General features: G+C 34.0%; 1 protein-coding gene across 2 annotated transcripts in view; it reads right to left on the bottom strand.

The window, feature by feature from the left end:
* Positions 1–3,262: 3,262 nt before the first annotated feature.
* FERMT1 (FERM domain containing kindlin 1) overlaps positions 3,263–22,432 on the bottom strand; it is a 54,366-nt gene continuing 35,196 nt past the window's right edge. For both annotated transcript variants that reach the window (XM_051975949.1, XM_051975948.1), the window contains exons 11-15: positions 21,087–21,193; positions 19,492–19,713; positions 15,645–15,769; positions 9,418–9,559; positions 3,263–5,225 (exon numbers count right to left, since the gene is read on the bottom strand). In XM_051975949.1, the coding sequence (XP_051831909.1) occupies positions 5,052–5,225; positions 9,418–9,559; positions 15,645–15,769; positions 19,492–19,713; positions 21,087–21,193 (770 nt within the window). In that variant the 3' untranslated portion in view covers positions 3,263–5,051. The remainder of the gene's footprint in view (positions 5,226–9,417; positions 9,560–15,644; positions 15,770–19,491; positions 19,714–21,086; positions 21,194–22,432) is intronic.

Raw genomic sequence — 22,432 nt, 5'->3', positions numbered from 1 at the left:
GATAGCAAGCAATCCAATAGAGGTTAAATATGTATATTCTTTTAAACATATTATCATATTTATCATGGTGCACCAGAAAAATCAAATCAGAAGTGAAAAAAAAACCACAAGAAAGGAAAAAACAAGTCAACAATACAAAAAAGGTGAAAATACTATAGCATTAGAGTATTAATTTAGATTAGAAGAGGTTCTTAGTGTGATAGGGTTTGAGAAGTCAATGCTTATTTATCTAAGCATTTACTACAATATGCCAAGTACAATTCTATGCACTGAGAAAGACAAGAGTCCCTCCTCTCAAAAAGTTCACAATCTAATGAGAAAAGCAACCAGAAAATACCACACAAGATAATTAAGAAATTGTTGACAGAAAAAAAGGTACTAGAATTAAGAGAGTTTGGAGGAGGAAGCCAGATAAGTCAGGAGGTGGCAATAAGGAGGAAGAACTTTCAAGGGATTAGGGGATAGAGAAAGGGCCGGAGAGCCAAAAAGAAATAAATATTATGTTAATAACAAGAGAAGAGTTTCAGAGTATAATACAATTTTAGATTTGAGTTTTGGAGCAAAATTTTAGTTTTTGAGCTTGTATGGATCAAAGTTCACACAGCTCTCACTCTCTCTCTCTTCCCTACTGTAACTAAGCTCCTTAAGAAGGCTATAACTGATGCCCTACTTCCCCTTTTTCCCAACTCTATGATCTAGTTTCCAATCCTATTATCCAACTGAAAGTACTTTCTCCAAAACAACCACTGATCTCTTAAATCTAATACCTTTTTCTCAATCCTCATTATTCTTCATCTCTGGAGTCTCTGACACAATTACCTTGTTCTTGATATTCACATTTCTCTAGGTTTTCATGCTGCTATTCTCTCATTTCTACCAACCTACTTCTTAGTCTCTATTATTGGATGTTCATTCACCTTGCTTTACACTCCCTACCTCTCCTGAGTCTTTTCTCTTTTCCTGCTTTGTTATTTCACTTGGTGATCTCATCTGCCTCCATGGATTTAGTTATAACCTCTTCAGATGATTTTCTGATCTATTTGTCCAGATAGAACCTCTCCCCTGCCCTTTTCCCTCTAAAAGGGAATTTATGTTTAAAGAACTTAAAGAAGTGGTATGTTTAATTCCAAATCCAAAGTGACTCTCTGCCTGACCATTCTGCCTGATCTCCATTTAATTATAAGAAGCATACAATGAAACTGATTAAATCAGTCTACAGTCTGTATCTTGTCACGTGGTATAAATTCAGAAACCCTTTTATCTCTGAAGCCCAGTTCCTCTTTAGAAGTATCCTGAAACCCTTCTCCTTTGATTGGATAGCTCCTCCCCAAATTCCAATTTAAGGAGGGTGCTCTGGCCAGCCAGGTCTCATTCTTTTTTAGCTGTACTCTTTTAACTTTCTCAACCAGAACTCCCTTCCACCTCACCAAATACCTCGGTCTCCTCCCAGTCCCTTTCAGTTAGTTTCCTTTTATGTTATGTCTTTTAACACTAGTAAGTAAATTTCTTGAAGACAAGAACTGTTTCTCTTTTTGCTATTTGTATTCCCCAAGTTTAACACCCTTCCTGGCTTATAGTCAGTACTTAAATACTTCTTGAGTAACCAGACTCCAGTCTTCCATCTCCAAGATATTACAGGATATCCTGAATTGGGTATTTTGTAGACATTTTAAAACCAACATGTCCAAAACGGAACTCAACTTTACCCACCTATATCTTGTCAAAATACTCTATTACTGTGGGCTCACAACCTTAATTCTATCTTCTACCTAATCAGCTGCCAAGTCCAGTTATTTCTGCCTTCATAACAACTCTCATTTATGTCTCTTCTCTGATATTGCTACCACTGATTCAGGTTTTTATTGCTATAGGTAATAGTTTATTGATTGGTCTCCTGACCTCAAGCTTCTGGTCCATCCTCCACTAAGCTGTCATATTGATTCCCTAAAGCATAGGTATGACCATATAACCCAGATACTTACTAATCTTATAATAATAATTAAAATAATATAATAATAATAATAAACTCCTGGAACTCCTTATTACAGGCAGCTGGACAGTAATGATTCAAAAGCTCTGGGCCGTCAGCTCAGGAAGACTGAGTTAAAATTCAGCCTCAGACACTTTCTAGTTTACTAGTGTGACTGGACTAGTCAAGACTTTGTGCCTCAGACTACTCATTTGTAAAATGAAGATAATCACAGTGCCTTCCTCAAAGGACTGTTGTAAGAATCAAATGATGCGGTATTTCTAAGGCACTTAATGCAGTGTCTGGAACATCGCAGATATCAATAATGCTTATTTCCTTCTAAGGAACAAATAAAAATTTCTGTTTGGCTTGTAAAGTCCTTTATAACCTGACTCTTTCTTGCATTTCCATTCTTCTAATAGCTTATTCCTCTCCATGTACTCCAAATCTATCATCCTTGGCCCCCACACCTGTTTCTTGTACAAAATACTCCATTTCTTGACTTGGCATTTTCACTGACTGTTTCCCAAGTGTGGAATGTTCTCCCTCATCCCTGTCTCCTAGTTTGGTCTGACCATGGCACAGTGCAGAAGAATGATCACCTTATTCATGAAAGCTTGTAGTTTTTGATCCCATTTTTTTTGAGGCTCCTCATCAAACTCCTGACTCATATTGAACCTATAATTCACTATGCAATTGCTATTTCCAAGTTTTCAGTGTCTACCTTGGTCATTTGTATTCTTCTCAAAGGTGGAAAGAGTAGCAAAGAACTGGAGTGCCATTTCTTCTTTCATTGGAATTTTGGACATCATAAATAATTTAAAATTCATGAACAAACTGATGTTTTCAGATCATCCTTATCTGCTCAGATTATGAGTATTACTTTATTTCCATGGATAAATAAGAACTAGCTTCTTTCTGGAGTTATGAGGAAGGATGAAAGAAATCAGAAAGCTGTGTTTTCTTAGTAACAGAGAAATCATATTAGCTTAAAAAGGTCAAGATTTCCTGTTTCCTCCAAGGCCAACTGCAGTCATCTTGATTTATGTCCTACCACTGGACCCAGATGACTCTCAAGGGAAAGTGAGGCAGATGACCTTGCCCAGCCCTCCCTCATTTAAATTCAATTTACTTGCATGTCATGTCATCCCCTCACTGATGTCTGATCCTCTTGGAGAACGAAGGGCAAACCACAATAATAACAACAAAAAAAGCAGACATAACTTACCTTAGTTTATAGACAGCTATATGAAAAAGGGCCAATTAGGCCAGAACAATACTGATCCCAAAAAATACCAACAAACTTTGTGTATTTTATTATTGCAGTTAAAGTACAAGACATAATATTAGAGAGCTAGCCTTTATACCAAGTTGACTTGGGCTCAAGATCTGCCTTTAACATTTAACTATGTGACTCTCACACTTAACTCTCAGTGTTCCAGGCCACTCAGCCTATAAGTGCAGAATTGTTATCCGATATTTTCAAAGAAAAGCAGACTGTATATATTGGATTTTCAGTTACATATAAAATCTTTTCTCTGTTCTATGATGTATAAGGAGATACTTATTTTATCTGCCATTTGTCAAGTTCAAAATTAAAAAGGACCCAAGTGCAGAAAAGGTACTAAGTCAGCCTATATTGGCAACTTCCTCACTTAGGAGTATACTCAACCAAGGAAATCATCGTCCCTATTTCTAATTCCTATACCCATCCATATAAAAAAATTAAATGGATTTTTCCCATCTAATACAGATAGAAAAGTAAGTAGTTTTAAATTGCATGTATTAGTGTAAAATTTTACAGTGATGGCTATGAAGAATATGGACTCAAATGGCTTTACACAGAAGAAAGAATGAACTGTATAGACTATTTAATACAATGCTTGGCATACAGTAAGTATTTAATAAATACCTGTTGACCTCTTGTGGCTATTTAGAAATCTAATATTCTAAGAGGACAATGAGCTAGTCTAAAATTTAAACTTTTTGTAAAGTGCATCTCTACTGAGTACAAATGACTCATTTGGAAGATTTCATTTGACTGACATTGTCTTCTTTCGGATAGCCAAGTACCCATAAATGGAATTTGAATTTTATCCCGTAACTCTTGTTTGCAGACAAAATTGGACAAAATTTGGTCAAAAATCAGTCAATATCTGTTAAAGTTATGGAAATCACGGACAAATGGGAAATACAAACTATTCAGCTGAAATTAAAACCTCATTTTGACATATTATGTACAACTTTGTCCTTTGTGACAAATAGACGGCATACTTCAAATATTATTCTAATCCATAAACTGAAATATTAGGAAGCTAGATATATAAATGATACTTACGGAAGTTTGATATTACCAGTTTCTGTCAAAAGGAGATGTTTCAAATATATTTGTTATTACATGAACTACATGGTCCTTGGGCCCAAGGGTCAAATTAAGCCTTAGAGGTGGCCTTAAATCTTGAGATTTGTTCCTATGGGCTGAAAGTTGTTTCCTGATTTGCCTCATCTGTGTCTAGTCAGAGAATTAGATATTAGAGGATCTTATTCTATATGTATTATATTACTCTTGAATTCCAAGTTCTCTTCTCATTTTTTAGCTTCAGAAAAGGAAACATATCATTCAAAATTTGTTGATAAGTTCTAGTTCCTCTGGGAATCAGAAAGAATCCTTGATGGGATCATCTCAGGATACCTCATGGGAGTGATACCAAACATTTGCTTCTGAGTATGTACAAGAACTATTTTACTTTACATCTTCTTTCTCCATTAATCTGTTGCCACCAGAGGGCTGAAAGCAAACTTTAGGTCATAATATTCAGGTTCAAGTAATTTCACCATAGATAATACTTTGGGAAGGAAGGGAATGAATGTGCATGGGCTTGTGCATCAAACAAAATGTGGGTTCAATGGTTAGTAACAAAAGAAGGGAAAGATGTTGCTAGGGATTTAACATGGGAAGTATTGCAGTATTTATATTGTACTGGTCAAGAATGGTCAAAGGATTAAAAAAAAAAATCTATGTTCAAAATCAAAAATCATGATGTGGTTGTACTGTTTGCAAAGGTCAACCAAGTCAGCTGTTTCACTCTTGACCTCCGGTTAATTTGTGGAAGAGCTCTTCATCAAGTGTTTCATTTTGGTCTTTGGAACGGGTAGATAAGAAGATATAGCCACCGATATATTCATGTACAATCTTGCAATCTGCACTTAGGCAAGTGAAAGCAATAGAGACATTTTGGTCAAACTCTATGGCAACCTGGGGGAAAAAATGCAGAGCACAAGTAAGAAAAAAATCTACATAGACAGGCAATCATATATTGGAATTCAACATGCTGTTAATGATTATTTAGACTTTGGTTTCTTGTGAAACAGTCTGCAAACAATTAACAGCTTACTTAGCTTAAAAATAAAGGGTGAGGGTGGATAGGGGAATAAGGAACTTACTGCTCATTTGGTGCCCTCTTGTGGTAGCAACTTTTAAAGAAATAAATTCTGAAAGTCATTGGTCTTTAATCAATATTTGATTGAATGATATGAGATGCAAATATTGTTCAAGTGGTCCCTACATTATAAGGCAAGCTGTGAATAAAGGAGGTGTTCTGTTTATAGGAGGTAAGTTTATACCACAATTAATAAAAGGTGAGAAAGACAATTTGAAAATTTTTATGATAGATAGAAGATACTTGAGAGACCCCTTAGTCTAAGTTCTTCATTTTTGCAACTATTATAATGGTGATCTAGAGAAGTTAGGTGGTTTGCTTTGCACATAAAAGGTGATTAATAAATGCTTTTTGGCTGACTGTCCAAGATCAGAGTGACTTTAGAGTTTTAAGTGTCCCTACTATACTATACTCATAGATTTCTGTTGGAAGGGTAAAAATGCTTTTTACAGAGTTATTTATTTAAGGACACAAAACTATCAGAGTATGAAATCATGGCTATATGTGTGTGTGTGTGTGTGTGTGTTGTAAGAATGTATTCACATATAACCTTACAAATCTAATTGTAATGCTTGTCCCTATAATAACAAATCCCAGAATGCCAATCAGTTTTTAAATCTCAATTACATAATTAAATGGATTTTAAATTAAGAAAGAAGAGGGTAGGAGAAAAAATGACATATGTTATCTACTGACCTGGATATCATAGAAATTTGCTATGATGTAGGAAGAAAAATAGTAGCTAAGATGCCCAGAAACTCCAACAAAAGAAAAGATTCAGCAAAATCCAACAAAAAAGAAGTAATAAAATCCATCTCAGATGTCAATTCATATACTAAAATGCACAGTGTAGATATAATGAGAGCTAATGCAAAGAGATATATCTGAACTCCTAAGTATGACGGATGAGACCCATGACAGAGCAAGCCTCTGAAGAGATAAACCTTAACTGGAAGGAACAAGATAGCACTACATTAAGAATATATACTTATAAGAGGAAAATCAAGGAACCAGAGGATCAGAACTTGTTGAAAGAGAGCTGGAGGAAGAGGCACTGAGGCAAGAATTGAACCAATATTGTCACTGACATATGCCATATACCATGTGAAAAGAAAAGGGAATGTTTGGAAAATGGAACTTAAGCCTAACTCAGCCATATGATACAATGGTGATGATGGGGAACTTTAATTATTTGAACATTTGCTCAAACTGTGTCAAAATTAGGAGCAGCTATTAATAGGTAAGAATCCCAGTGCTTAGAATTCTATAGGGGACAGTCAGTGTAGAAGGGATAAGAAGTTCTCAAGAATACATAAACAAGGAAAAATAATTCTGAAAAGGAAAAAAAAAGTGCTTCAAGTTATAAAGAGGAAATGAAATATGAAAGTCCAGAGAACTCTTTCAATTAACTTAGATCTAAAAAAATGTACAAAAAAAGTTAATATACATGTATAATCAGAAAAAAATAAACAATTTAATAAAAAAAAAAGACATGTACAGAAAATAGAAATGAGACCTGAGGGTCACTTTTTTACTTTTATTTAAATGACATGAGAAAGGCTAAGCTTAAAATCCATCCCTTTAAAATGTAGACTTCTTTCATGCTGGTACACAAGAACAGATAATGTGAAATACAATTATCCCCAAATCTCTAAATAAAAATTCATATCATAGGTGCCAGTGTGGCTCAAAGGAAATAATATTTGTAAAAGCACTTTGCAAGTCTTAAAGAGCTTAAAAACTGAATAAAAGATCGGTAATGGAAACTCAAATTCCAAGAAAAAGCCATATTATGTGAAATTGGAGCTTAACCTTCCCATGTTATATGCTTCAATATATATTTTTTAAGTTTACCACTTTTAATACCAACATTTCTAGGACATATATTATAGCCTCACTTGGATAAATGGAAAGTATTACATAGTGCTATAAAAATAATGTTAGAAGAAAAGCTGAAATTAATGAGAAAAGCTAAGGACAATAAAGATTTTTTTAAAAAAGTTAATTGGTGAAAAAAAAGAGAAAATCAAGAAAAGGAATAAATAAGACTGCTCAAGGCTGAGATAATAGCAATTCAAGGGGGAAAAAAGGCATCTCATCTGTTTTTCTGTCTAGAAGAATAATCTTTGAAAAGCACTGATAAATACTTTAGATAAATCCTAAAAATAGTTATCTCAAACTGTAGCCTAAAGAGTAGGTGGAGTTTTTCTCCTAGTATTTCCTCAAGTAGAGACTGGAAAGTTTCTGGTTCAATAAAATTATAGTGAGATTTCCTCACGGTATGGAATGGACTAGGTCAAAGCTTCTTAAACTGTAAGTTGCAACTCCAAATGGGTATAACAGAATGTAGGGGTCATGAAAAAGTTAATAACAGTAAAAAGTATCAAATAGTCCACCAAAATTTAATTTTTTATGTAATAACAAATAAGCACATCCATCTTAATTGAATGCAAATTTGCTTTTATCTTTAATAAATGATGAAATTATATGTGTATTAAAGAATTATTTTAAAACAAATTTCTTTATGATTTATTATCCATAAACATTTTATTTGTGTGCCTATTTTATATACCTGTATACCAGGGGTTCTGTAAAAATGTATTGGGTGAAAAGGGGTCAAGCATGGAAAAAGTTTAAAATGACAAGTTTAAGATGAGTTTTAAGTTTAGATGACTTATTTAGGTCCCTTTCAACTCAAATTCTTTAATTTTGTGAATTCTTGAAACCCAGTAATTTAGGGAGTTACTCTTAATGAATTCAATGAATGATTTATTAAGCACTTACTATGTGCCAAATTTTACCCTTGACTTAAAAAAAAATCCACTTTTGAAGATTTTTGATATATAAAATGAGGGAATTATATCTAGAAAGAAGTTCACCTGAAAAAGATCTAGGGATTTTAGAGAATTGTGAGCTTACTATGTGATATGGTATCCAAGAAAGTTAATTTGAACTAAGAACTCCTAAGAAAGGCGAAGTATCCCAGAATACAGAAGAGACAGTCCCATTGCTTTCTACCATGATCAGACAACATGTAAAGTATTCTGTTTAAATTCTGTGCTCCACATTTTATTAAGGATATTGGTAAATTAGAAAACATTTAGATAAAGACAATCAAGATGGTGAAGAGCTTCAAAATTATGTCATACTGGGATCAATTGATGGAATTAGAGATGTATAGTCTGGAGTAGAGAAGACTCAGGGGGAACATGATGACTGCAATCAGGTATGATATGAGCACAATTAGATTTGATCTGCTTGGCTCTGATGGCAGAAAAAGAAGCAATAGAATGTAGATTTGAGGAAAAGAAACAGCCTTCTCTAACATTTAGAGTTGTTTCAGGGTAGTAGGCCTCCAGAAGTAGCTGCTTCCCCTCTACTGAACATCTTCATATGATGGATGGATAACCACTTGAATATCAGAGTCATGCTACAAGTCTTTTCTTCCAACTTTGAGGTTTTGTGATTCTTTCTGAAATGCACTGATTGTTTATTGAGGGCCTAAAAATTATGGGTTCTTGGTGTTAACAGGCTTATCTTTTCCAATCTGTGCAAATGAGTCATTTAACTGCTTTTTTTCCTTTCATAAGTAAAATTATTTTAGACAAATGGAGCTTAAGGCTCCAAACAAAAGAATCTGTTGGCAGCTATTCAACAATGTGTGCTCTAAGATGAATCTAAGCTTTCTCATAAGCTGATACTGAATGAAGTACAATTAAATGTCATGTACAGCTCAGCAATTTTAGGGAGCTGGAGATTCTATATTTCAAAATGTGAATTAAACAATTTTGCCATGTCAGTTCAGTTATTTTTTGGTCTTTACATGTTTAAAAAGCTGGCTAGAATTAAATGTGATTATTTTATATACAATTACAAAACCTTTGTGGTTTGTTAGCTTTTGAATCAAAAGTTCCTCCTTTGAATCCATCTACAATTCTCTGGAAAAACATACAATTCTCTGGAATAACACATCCGTTTAGGAGAGAAAAAAAAAGAAATTACTTTTACCTGACGGATTTCCCAGTTTACATTCCACTGTTTCATATTTGCAAATCTCCATGTTGTAATCGGATCCCCTGTGGCTGTATCTATCCTAATTAATCTATTATACGACACTCCAAGAAGATCATCTTTCTTGCTTCCTTTAAACCTGTAAAAAAGATTATTGTATTTCATTAAGAGAGCAAGATTCAACTGGAAATCATTTTATAACAGAGAACTTTAGATAAATTGTTCTCACTCAATTCTCTCTTTTTTGGAAAAGACAAAAGAGATACATATATCTCTACACCATTCCACTAGGATAACAAAAAGCTGAGACAATTCATCAACAAGTTCTAGTGAAGTACACCTTTTTATTGTAATATAGGCCATATAAGAAAGAATGACACAATTATAAATTCACTCCTTGATGGTACACAAGAACAGATATCAAATATCATTACCCTCAAATCTCTAAATAAAATTCATTAACAGAGGAAAGACGGGCAGTGAAAATTTGAGTACATATAAGAAAATATAGCATTAAATGAAAGTGTAACTTAATTCTTCCCATGCTATATGCCATAACATTTCTTCAATCTCACCTATGTTTTCACTCTTTTTGCTGACAAAATTAAAAATTATATGAGTGAATCGTTAACTCAGTGGCTAAAGGATTATGTCTGAATACCATTGTGTGTAAATATGATCAATGCTCTTGGTTCACATATTTTGGAAAGTTTTTTTTTTTTTAAATAATAGCCTTTAATTTTCAAAATAGAAGCAAAGATAGTTTTCAACATTCTCTCCACAAAACTTTGTGTTCCAAATTTTCCTTCTTCCCTTCACCTTACCCCATCTACATTTTATTAAGGATACTGGTAAATTCCTTGACAGCGAGTAAGCCAATATAGGTTAAGCATACACAATTCTTCTAAACATATTTCCACATGCTGCACAAGAAAGATCAAATCATGGAAAGTTTGATAATCATAAAACCACTGCACTTAAGACTGTCAGGGTACATTATTATGAATCACCAAAACAGGAGCAGAACACATATGGTAAGGAGAAAGGTAGTGCATGGATGGGGGAAGCAAAAGAAAGAATAAGGGAAACACTTCAGGGAGAAGGAAAAAGCTGGGAAAACAGAACTTTATGGGATACTTTCCTTGGGTTAGTAGAAAACTCTGCCTCAGGGGGATTAACTCTAGAAGAACATAGCAGAATAGCTGCAGGTTCAGTTACTTTGTTGGGATGAATTAAGAATGGGTTATTTTTTTTTTCTTTTCTAACTATAAGTTGGAGACAAGAAATAAATATTAGCTAGGTTTTTTCAGGAAACAGGAGAGCCATGGATTCCCTAAAACTATTCCTGTTAGGGGAGAGTTGTTACAGATAAGGCAAAGGATGAAGTCAAGTTTTTGAGAAGAGTCATAACTGTGCTTTATGCAAAGCCAGGACCTGACCAGCTAGATTTATGATTGAATAATAGGTTTCTGGACCAAAAGTGAACATGAATAATAATCTAGCTAAATTTCATCATTTTATATGAGAAGAAACTCAATTCTAAAAAAGTAGACTGACTTGCTCAAGATGATATATGTTAGCTGTAGAGCTATTACTAGCTTCTAGATTCTCCTAAATTCCAATCTAGTGTTTTTCCCACTATGTAACAAAAAGGATAAATGATACGGCAACTCCTTGTTTATAGTAGCAATCACAGAATTTCTTCAAATATGTGAATCAACTTTCAAAAGGTTTTATTAGTGCATACTTTTCAGCAATATAGCCATTTTTTAAAAATAAAGTTAAGCATTCTAAAGGACTTAGCTGCCTTTTTTTTTTTTTAACCTTAGGGAGGTATAAAAACAGAAAACTGGAAGTTGAGATTTAGGTTCTGTTTTGATTTCACTTGATGCTATTATCTATGTGACCTTGGCTAAATAATTTAGTAACTCTTGAGTTGCAATTTCCTCCTCTCTTAGATAAGGGAATTGGACACATTTGAAGTCAGAGCAAAAATGACACGACCAAAAGGATGGGGAGTGAGCAAAGCTAAGATAACCTTCTAGAGTTAGGAATTTATTTGGACATGATCTGACATTCAACCTAGATTCTAGGAAGACAAATGTTAAAGAGACCAGAGGAAGAATAGTTTCAAATTGACAAAATTATAGAGGGGGAAGTTAGCCTACGGTAGATGCAACATTCAAAAATGAAATTCTTAAGTCACAAAAATAAACAATTCTAATAATGAGGAAAAATAAAATTTGGCTAAAAAGATCAATATGGATCTGCGAAGAACTCAAATAAGAAGTACAAAAAACAAGCAGGTTCAATTCACAGAAGGTAAATATAAATACCTCAGAGTGTCCTGAAGCCATGAGAAACTGAAAAGTTTTTTTTTTTTGAAAAAAAGGAATATCAAAAATAGGTCAGCACTTTTATTGGAGATGGATCAGATGATAATAACTGTCAGCAGAGAGAAGACATCTGCTCAAACTTTCATTTTGGTTTTCTTATCTCTGTCCAGGAGAATTACTTGACATTCAAAAGCATGATAATGGGTAACTGGGAGTTGATAACCAAGATAAGTAATAAATGAATTAGTAAAAGAGCTCTTAATGAATTCAAGTCCCTGGCTCAAATGAACTATATCCCTGGTTCCTGAAAAGAGCTGGCAGATATGGCTGCTAAGCCACTACTATTTAGAAGAACCAAAACATGATGAAAAAGGGGAGAAGTGCAAGTATTGTCTTTATTTTCAAAACAGGGGAGAGAATAAAGTCTGCCATATAGCCCAGGAAGCTTAACTTCAATTCCTTGAAAAATTCAAGAGTACATTATTAAAGAGATGGTTTGTGAATAGCTAGAAAGGAAAGCTGTAATTACAAGGAACTAGTGTGGTTTTATGCCAAATTCCACTTTAATAACTCTGTCAAAAAAAGGAAATGAGACTAAAATGATAGATGAAGGAAATGTAATTAAGAATGATCTAGATTTTAGAAAACATTTTGTAGACTACTATATGCCATTCTTGTGGAGATGAAAAAAATATGGAATAGATGATTATATAAAATTTTAGATGTGGAACTGGATAGACAATTAAAGTCAAAGAGGAGATTTTAATGGCTTAATGTCAATGAAACAGGTTTCCAGAAGTATATCAGAGATCTGTGCTTGATTCTATGCTATGAATAATGGCATAGATGACATTGAATGGGACTGATGGGATGAAGTTTTCTCAATATTGAGCCACATGATCCCTGTTCCCAGAGTTGGGAGACTGGGCTTTGAACTCTGGTCCTGGAAGGACCCTGGTGGGGGGGGGGTCACATGATCTCTGGAGGGAAGAACCTTGAAACCTGGGGTGCAGGAAGTTAGTGAAATTATAGGAAGTGATGTGACCCACAGGACGCAGACAACACTAAGGACCATTCATTGGTTAAGGATGGTTACATCCTTTTAGTTTATCCAATGAAAAGGCTTGGGTCTTTTCCTATTTAACTGGCTGTTCTACTTCTGGCTTGTCAGGTTCCACAAGCACGTGGCGGGAGCTGGGATGCCTCCCAGGTGTGTGTCTGGGTCTCTCCCTGCAGGCACTGAATAAATGCTTTCTCTTTGTACCTGAAGATGTCTCTGATTAGTTAATTGGGAAAGGGGGTCTAGCACCTGTCCCACATAGCATACTCATCTAACTTGTGGGATAACAAAATTTGGATAGCTGACATGGGATGACAAAGTCAGAATCCTAAGAGCTTTTGACAGTTTGGATCAGATCCAATAAAATTAAATAGTTATAAAGATAAAATCATAATTTGAATTATAGTATGGAAGGTATCATTAGACAGCATTAGTCTGTCTTAAAATAACAACAGTAATTAGGTGTTTTGGTGGAGAGCTGGCTCAATGTGACTTGGCAGTGTTATTTGGCCCTCAAAAAGTAAACAAACAAACAAAATCTGGAACTATTAAGAGAAGTATTGTTTCAAAAAATAAGGAGGTGACTGTCATACTGTACTGTGCTTTTATCAAACCTCATTTTGAGTACTTTGTTCAGTTTGAGGTGTCAGTTTAAGGACAAAGATAAAGTAGAGTGTGTCCAGAGAAACCAACCAGGATGGTGAAGAGTTTGAAGTCCAAATAATGTGGAGCTCAGTGAAAGGAACTGAGACCAAAATTTTTTAAAAGAGAAGATGAGGGAAGAGGAGATTATAATTTATTTTCAAAATATCTGAAGGGCTGTCACATGGAAGATAGATTGTGCTTATTCTCTTTGTCCCCAAAGGCTGGAACCAAGAGCAAAAGGTAGAAATTGCAAAGAACTAAATCTAGACAGTGTCACGAAAAACTTCCTTACAATTAGAGCTGTCTAACAGTAAAATAGGCTTCCTTGGAAGCTAGTGGTTTTTTTTCCTCCTTGGAGGAAATGGCTGGAAATAATAACATATACAATATATAATTATAACTGTGGGAATTCCTTATGGATATGGATTGAACTAGGTTAGAAATTCTTTACCTTTTTTTTTTTTGTGTGTCATAAACCCCTTTGGCATGGATCCCTTCTCAGAATAATGCTTTTAAATGCTTAAAATAAAATATATAGGATTACAAAAGAAATCAATTATATTGAAATACAATTATCAGAGTTTTTTAAAAAAATAATTTCATGGACCCTAAGTTAAAAAACTGGCCTGCTTGTTTCCTGGGGCCCTTCAAATTTTTAAATTCTCATAATTATTCTATAATCATACAATCCATTTTGGCTCCAAAGCTCACTTCTAAAGAAAGGGGCAATAAGCATTCTGTAGTTCAGTCTGGTTGAAAAAAAAAAGTTTTATCATAACCGCTTGACCACATGCACATTTATTAATTAACAAGGGAAGACCTTTTTTTTTTTAGAGAGAGAAGATGGGTTCTTGGATAATAATGAATGTATGTATATGTGTGTGTGTGTGTGTGTGTGTGTGTGTGTGTGTGTGTGTATTCACACACACACACATATATTTATTTTTTAGGGCAGCAGGTGGCACAGGTAGAGTATAGGCCTTAAAGTCAAGAAGTCAGATATTCCTGAATTCAAATTTGGTTTCAGAAACAAGCTGTGTGACCTTGAACAAGCCATTTAACTCTGTTTGCTTTAGTTTTCTCATCTGTAAAACGGGATAGAAAAGGAAATGGCAAACCATTCCATTAACTTTGTTCCCAAAAAGCCCAAATGAGGTTATGAAAGGTCAGACATGACTGAAAATGACTAACAACATTTCTTTTTCTTTTTTAATCTTAAGGAATGATGGATGGAAATTTCAGCATTTATTTATACCCCTATTTGAAACCATTTTGTCTGCTGCTATTTTCTTCTGACATTATATGTATAGGGGAGAGGGAAAGAAAGGAGATTACAATGCAATTCTTATAGGAGATAAGAGGCACTATTAACTATTTTGATGGCAGAATATGATCTAAAATCATTATATATATAATATATATGTAACCATGTATGTATATGTATATATAACAACATATATATATATATATATGATGTTGAATCACTGTCATTCAGTCAGTGTCAAAACAGATAATTATATGTGTTTTTTAGATGTAGCTAATATATAAATATATGTGATGTTGATCACATATTACTAAATACAAGTAAATATGTTGAAATAAATAATAATTCTTAAAAAGCAAATTGCATACAAGAGCATTCATGGTCATAATTCTCATTTATTGCTCTTGTAAATTGAATTGTTTTGTTACTGATAAGCTTATAATAAAAAGCATATTTTAAAAAGCATTGTTTGATATTTTAAATTGATACTTCACATGTCTATAATGGAAATAAAATACCTAGAATGCTGTATAAAGTTATAGCATGAAAAGACTATTGTATAGTATCTACTCTGCCATGCTGTGAGGATCAAATTCAACTCCATAAATACTGATTTAAAAAGGACAATGAGGAGCTACTATTTACTTTTAGGAAACTAAGGGACTGGACTTTCCTCCCTGCAACAAAGGTTTCTTAAAAACAAATTTAGACCATTTCTAACTTTTAACTGCATTTCAGGGTTCTTATATTGTGGATGCATTATTTCATCATATAAAAAAATTCTGTTAATTGTCAAAAAATCTTTGATTATTAGTAAAACTGTAGAATATAAATTTATACCAATAGAAAATGAACCAAATTCCCAGTAAGTCATTTAAAATCAAACTATATAAGAAAGAATAAACAATGTTATTATTACCTGACGATGTAGTACGTGAGACCAAATTCTGGTAAAGATTGCCATGCTTGGATAAAACGGAGCTTAGCTTCAACTAGAGACATTTGTGCCACGTTCTGGTGGGCTTCCAGAATTCGAGCTGCCAACTAGGAACAATAAGAATGGTCTGACGACTTTTGAAGGCCAGTCAATGGCTGTTATTATCATCATTAGTTCTAGAATACCCTTCAAAGAAAATCATAAGAATTCTAGGAATGACCCTAAAATAACTTCCTCATCCTTAATTGTTTTAAGACATTGAAATCAGAATTCATATCATCATTAGTTCTAGAATACCCTTCAAAGAAGATAATAAGAATTCTAGGAATGACCCTAAAATAACTTCCTCATCCTTAATTGTTTTAAGACATTGAAATCAGAATTCAAAGTGAAAGTTATCCGCTAACAATGTATTATCAGTTACTATTTGATCATATCTTAGTTACTGCTCTCACTTTATTTTAAATAATTGCTAACTTGCTCAGATGAAATTGCCATTTGTTAAACCATTTATTTACTTAGTCACACTTTCTCTTCTGCATCCTGGAAGAGTTCTTGGCAGAAATCCTATGTGTTAGTATGTGACACATTGGAAAAATCCTTGGACTTCAGAGGTGGAATCCTTGGGTTCTAGTCCCAAGTATGCAATTTTGTAGTTGCATGGGGATATGATTCTGGAACTCAGAAATTTCCAGACCAAATGTGATTTACTAGTTGGAGCAAGGAAATGCTCCTTGGATATCAAAGAAGTTTTATGAAACAGTCATTTACATTTTGTAATTGGAATCATATTTGAAAAGATTTTGAAATATGTAAAGTTTAGAAAGGATTTTGAAATTTCCCTTCTTTTTTGGTCTTAAAAATATTTCATATAGCATGTGGATTAGAAGAGAATTTCCATGAGGGACTTTTATTTTTGAGGGACTGTTTCATTTTTGTCTTTGTATCACCAACACCTTGCACATAGCAGGTGCTTGAATAAATATTCGTTGGACTGAGTTACTAATTATGTGTCCTTTGCCAAGTAAGCCACCTGCACCAGTTTCCTCTCTGTGATACAAAAATAACAATACCTGTCTTGTTTACTTAACAAGAATGATGTTTTGAAGGCCAAATGTATGAGAGAGTATTACAAACCACAAATTCCTAAAGAAACATCATTGTAATTTTCATGTTAAGAATATAAGGGTTGCTGTAGAAAGGCTAATGATGTAAAATAATTTTCATTGAAATGTTAAGAATTCTTACCAATAATGCACAATGAGATGACTAGCACAGGACATATACGCTTGAAGGAACAATAAGATTTCAATAGGGAAGACTGAGGGAAAGTCTGAAGAAGTTGAGGAAAAGCATATCAGGAATGAGGGACATGCATATTACAAGCAATAAAAGGAAAAAGGGGAGAGTAAATTTTGAGAATGGGGAGTATTCTTATTGGACAACATGTAATAACTGACAGGGAGTGTTGTGAAGTAATAATTGACAGAGAGTGTTGTGAAGTAAGATAAACATGATATTTTGGATCAGGCTTTGGAATACGAGGCTGATGAGTTTGGAGTTACTCAGCACTTAATAGAAAATATGAATGTTTGGACTTCAAGTCAAATGGGGACAAGGATAGAATTAAAATTATTGATAAGAAAAGGTCATCCTTACTAGGATAGGACATGCCCAGAAGATAATCAAGGACCTATCTATTAATTGGTGGAGTTACCTGAATCTTTTGTTCCTATTATAAGTCTTTGCTATACTTCCTGTAATGAACTCTTCTTTCATCTCCTTTAATTCAAGTCTCTCCCTTGATCTTAGTTATATATTTTCCCCTTTCCATCCTTTTCTACTGAGCACTCATGCACTATCTCCTTCCCTCCTCCCTACCTCCGTCTTTGGCAACCTGTCTATTCCTTCTCAGAATAATCCTTTTAAATGTACAAAATACATAGATAGGACTACAGAGAAAACCAATTACACTGAATTTAAAAATTCTTTTAAAAGAAATAACTTCATGGATCCCAGTTAAGAATTTCTGATTTACAAGCTCAAGAATGGTCTATCTTTCCTTAAATTTGTCATGGCCCTTTGTCTGGGTCTTTCTCTTGTAGCTATCACACACTGAGTCACAATCGATTATAAATTTGTTTTGTGTTCCATTTTGTATTGTAAGATCCTTGAGAGTAGGATCTAAGTCCTATCTTTGTACTAAAATACATATGTACCTAACATACTGCCTTTTATATAGCAGGCACTTAATAAATGTGTTGTGTGGCTTTTTAAATAATTGAAACTGAAAACAGCAGAATGTTCCAGAGTCATAGTATTTGCTATTACTGTTTTTCAGAAAGCACCAGATTTTGTTTCTTGACACTAATTTCCTAGACTCTGCAGTTTTAGGCAAAAAAAAAAATAGTATATATTGCCAAAAATGAAAGGAACCTTGTCCTCAAGAAGCTTACATCTTATAGAGTGTGGGGAAAAAGAGAGAGGATCAGACACATACTTAGATAAGTAAATCGAAAGTAATAAAATGTAATTTCAAGAGAAAGAGCAGAGAATTAACATCAGATGAAAGCAAGGACAATTTCATATAAAATCCGAGCTCTACTTGGAATATTTGCTCCAATTCTTTTCTTAGTCCTTGTCAATTTGCTATTCCTGTTCCCTGTACATTACATTTTATTTTGTACTTGTTTAGGATGTCCTATTAAGTGAACCTTAAATATTTAAATCTTACTAAAATTTTAAGTCTATGTTATCAAGATAGGTGAGCAGTTTAATAGATAAAAAACTGGATTTGGAGTTAGAGACCTGGGTTCAAATTCTCCCTGGTCACTTAACATCTACTGACTTCAGTTTCCTCAGCTGTAAAATGGGGTTAATAATAGTAAATAATAGTACCTACTTCTCATAATTGTTATAAAGATAAAGAGATAGTATTTATTTTTAAAAATGCTTTGCAAACCTTAAAGTACCACAACGATGCTTGCTGTTGTTGTTATTGTTGTTTTTAATTGTTATCATCATCAGTATATATCCTTTTCATCTCTATTGTATAGAATAGTGCCTATAGAGGCAATTGCTCAATAAGTATTCATTATTAATATCCTTATTTATAATTATAAATTATTTCCCTCTTTTTTTTTGATTTGTGTTTTGACTTAAGAATTACTATTAAATCATGCTAATAATCAGTGCCATAACCAGTCACTTTAGAGCCACTATCCACTATCAAGAATAAGTAATTGTATAAAAAGTATAAAAGGGGCCTCTGAGCAAACTGTAATTCAGAATATATGTAATACAATAAGCAATCAATATAAATTCAGTTTAATAAAAGATAAAATTAGTTAATCTGGTGGCTTAGGGGAGAGAATTTAATAGGTGAAAAATATGACAGAGATCATTTAATCTAACCTATAGGGTTTGAAATTCCATGCTGTTTTCTATTATACCAGAAAGGCTTCAGCAAAGTAGATACTCTTACCTGGAGAAAAATATCACTGCTTATGGAAAGAACGCAGAAGAGAAGTTGGTCTTCTTGGAAAGGAAAAGGGTAAAGGCACAGTCCTAAGGAGGGGCATATCAAAAGGGGGAATTCCTTAGAGGATGTCAGGAGAAAAACATAAAAGTAAACAGCCTTCATTCCACTCCAAAGTCCATTTGTCCTCTCCTTGGCTGATGTTTGAATTTGCGCTTCCCTCATTTACTTCTATTTTTACTTAGGAGCAGCATATGTTAAATTTTTGAATCCTTTAGGTTTTCTGGAGTGAAGACCCAAGGGCTGCAGGCTCTGCCAACATTGCTATATCTCTGCAAATGTTAGAATTACCTGTTTAGACTTGTATTTTTTTGCACACCGGGGTGATACAAAACATTCTGGTTTCATATCCATACATTCGGGGTCAGAAGATGTCTGTGAGGTTGTATTTCTGTTTTTCATCTTCAGAAATGAAAGAATGTTGTTTACTTCAGACCAGTAGGAACTATCAGCCATAGTTTTGCCTTTTGAAGCTAAGATGCAGGCAGCCATCCATCTGGCATACTGATTTTCCTATAACACAAATATGACAGGACCTTAAAATAGTATCATAAACAATGTACTTTAATAGAAGTTGTGGGTCCTCTCCCCCCAAAAAGAATACATCCTTGGCAGTAACTATATTTTCCATGTTATCAGGAAGATATGTCAGTATTACCTGTATACTGGCTTCTATTATAACAGGCAACCAACACTTTTGACACAATAAAAAGATGACGTTAAAAGTAGGTTAATAGGAGCAGCTGGGGGATCACCAGTCCTGGAGTCAGGAAGACCCGAGTCTGAATTAGCTGTGTGATCCTGGACAAGTTGTTTAACTTAGATTGTCTCATCAACTCCTCTTTTTCCCTTTTCCCCCAAAAAAGCTGGTTATAGGAGGATAATTATATAAAAGTGGCCACAGAGTTTGAATTTTAATCAGCAAAACCTGGGTTTATGTATTGTTTCTGACATCTAGTGGCAATGTGACAGAGGAAGTCACCTAATGCAGGGATGCAGGCAACTTTATAAGAGTGTAAGTTGTAGAGCAGGTACCCAGATATATTGGCAGAGGGAATTTCCTTATTAGGATCTCCTTATACCATAAGATTACTGATATGATTTCTCTCCCCTTCCAAAAAAAAAAAAAAAAACTTGAGTACAATTTCTTCCTTTAAATTACTTAGCATAAAATTGCTAACTAATACTCTGTAGTGTTAATAGGTTGCTACAGTGCAAGTAATTCTATGATGTTCTGTGCAGTGTCTAACACCATACCTAGATACTACTGGCACTTAAATAAATCAGTGATGGAGTAGCACCTAGATGGTGCAGTGGATAGAGCATCGACCTTGGAGTCAAGAGGACCTGAGCTCAAATTGGATCTTAGATACTTGACCCTCACTAGCTGACCCTGGAAAAGCAACTTAAACCTGAATGCCTCAGCAAAAAAATAAAACAAATCAATGACAGAGTATGAATAAATCAAAACAACAGGTGTTTGAAGATATCACTCTCCACATTTGCTTTCCTTTCCTTATTCTCCCTTTAGGAGAAATAAATTAAAACAATTTCATTGCATTTGCCACCTTATAGTCCACTGACTACTCTCTTACCTGGATCTTACTAGAGGGGTGTGCAACCAATGGCACAGGGATACTGAAAAGGAAATCACAAGCAGACTCTATCATTGCTTACTGTATAAACACGTCTATTTTCCTCTCTGATCTAAGCTTTGAAAGTATGGAAGAAAAGAATAACAGGAATAATGATTAAAGTTAGAGGGAACTGAATCAATAATCCCTCCAAACATTAACAGCATATATGTGAGAAAATCCTTTATTTGCTATGACACACTAGAATGTTAAACAATTAAGCATTCATTCAATTGCACCTATTTTACTCACATTGTCACACCTCAAATATACTTCATTCATACCATCAGCCACAGGGATTAGCAACTTGATTCCAAACTTTCTCCCTGATACGTTTACATCGGGTACAACTTCACAGCCTAATGAAAAAGGGCAGGGAAAGCAGTTGATTTCTGAGGATTCAATTTTACATATTATGAAAAGGATGTGGATTATTAATCATGAAGTTGCTCATCAGCTTAGTCATGCCTTATATTCTAATATTATCCAAATTTAACTTTATCTCTAAACTTCTCTAAATCTTCTATGACTGCAATCTCTTGGTCTTGAAATTATATTTCTCCTCTCTTACCTGTTCTTCTCCAAGATGCTGATCCCTTTTGGAAGAAATCTTGAAATTTTGACTATGTTGATCAAAAATTTTGCTATTTAATTTCAACTGGGTCCTTACTATACATCAATCCATTTATCCATCAATTATTTACTGTTTCCAATAACACTGGATCCAATCTTTTCTCCTTAAATCCCCAATTTGCTTTGCTTGTAACTAATCTCTACTTAATCCCTAAAGTTCCTTTTAAATTTGTGTCCTTATTCATGGTTCCTTCCATTTATTGAACCTCAGCAGGAATGATAATTCTCTTCCTCTCTTATCCTTTGTGAACCATAAAATATTTAGAAATGTGAATTATCATTATGATAATCTTCATTATCTCTCTCTGCGGAGTCCTTTTTGTCAAGAAACATATCTACCTCTCTTTTATTAAAAATAGAAAACTTTTCCTTGATTCTGCTTCTCAATATAAACATATTTTCCCCTTCACATTCATTGCCAAACTTCTAAAAAGAGAAGTCTACACTTTCTCTACTTTCTCCTCAGCTCCTTCCAACCTGGCTTCCATCCTCATTATTCTACTGAAATGAATTTCTCCAAGGGCAGTAATGGATTCTAAATATAATGCCCTGTCTCTGATGTATTGCTCTCATCTTCCTTGATAAATAGAACAGGATATTGTGGATGACCACTTTTTTTTTTCTTGGTATTCTCTCTCCTCCCTTGGCTCCCACAATGTAATACTCTTATAGCTTTCTCAATTCTCTGGTTATTCTTTTGTCTCTGAAGTCTTTGGCCCTCCCTTCATTCTCATCTTCTGTGACCTCATATAGTACTTCACCCATATCTGCATTTAGATTTCTATGCAGATTATTTCCAAATTTATATCTTTTCTTCCCCATTCTCAATTGCTCCAATTCCACATTTTTCTGCTGAATACAGGTGGATGTACCACTAATACCTCAAAATATATCCAAATAGAAATCATATCATATTGAAATTTATTACATTTTTCTTATTCTATTTATGAGATTTTAACCTTTCA

This window comes from Antechinus flavipes, chromosome 2 (genome assembly GCF_016432865.1).
Source record: "Antechinus flavipes isolate AdamAnt ecotype Samford, QLD, Australia chromosome 2, AdamAnt_v2, whole genome shotgun sequence".
In the NCBI taxonomy this organism is placed as follows: domain Eukaryota; kingdom Metazoa; phylum Chordata; class Mammalia; order Dasyuromorphia; family Dasyuridae; genus Antechinus; species Antechinus flavipes.
This window is presented reverse-complemented; position numbering and strand designations above follow the sequence as displayed.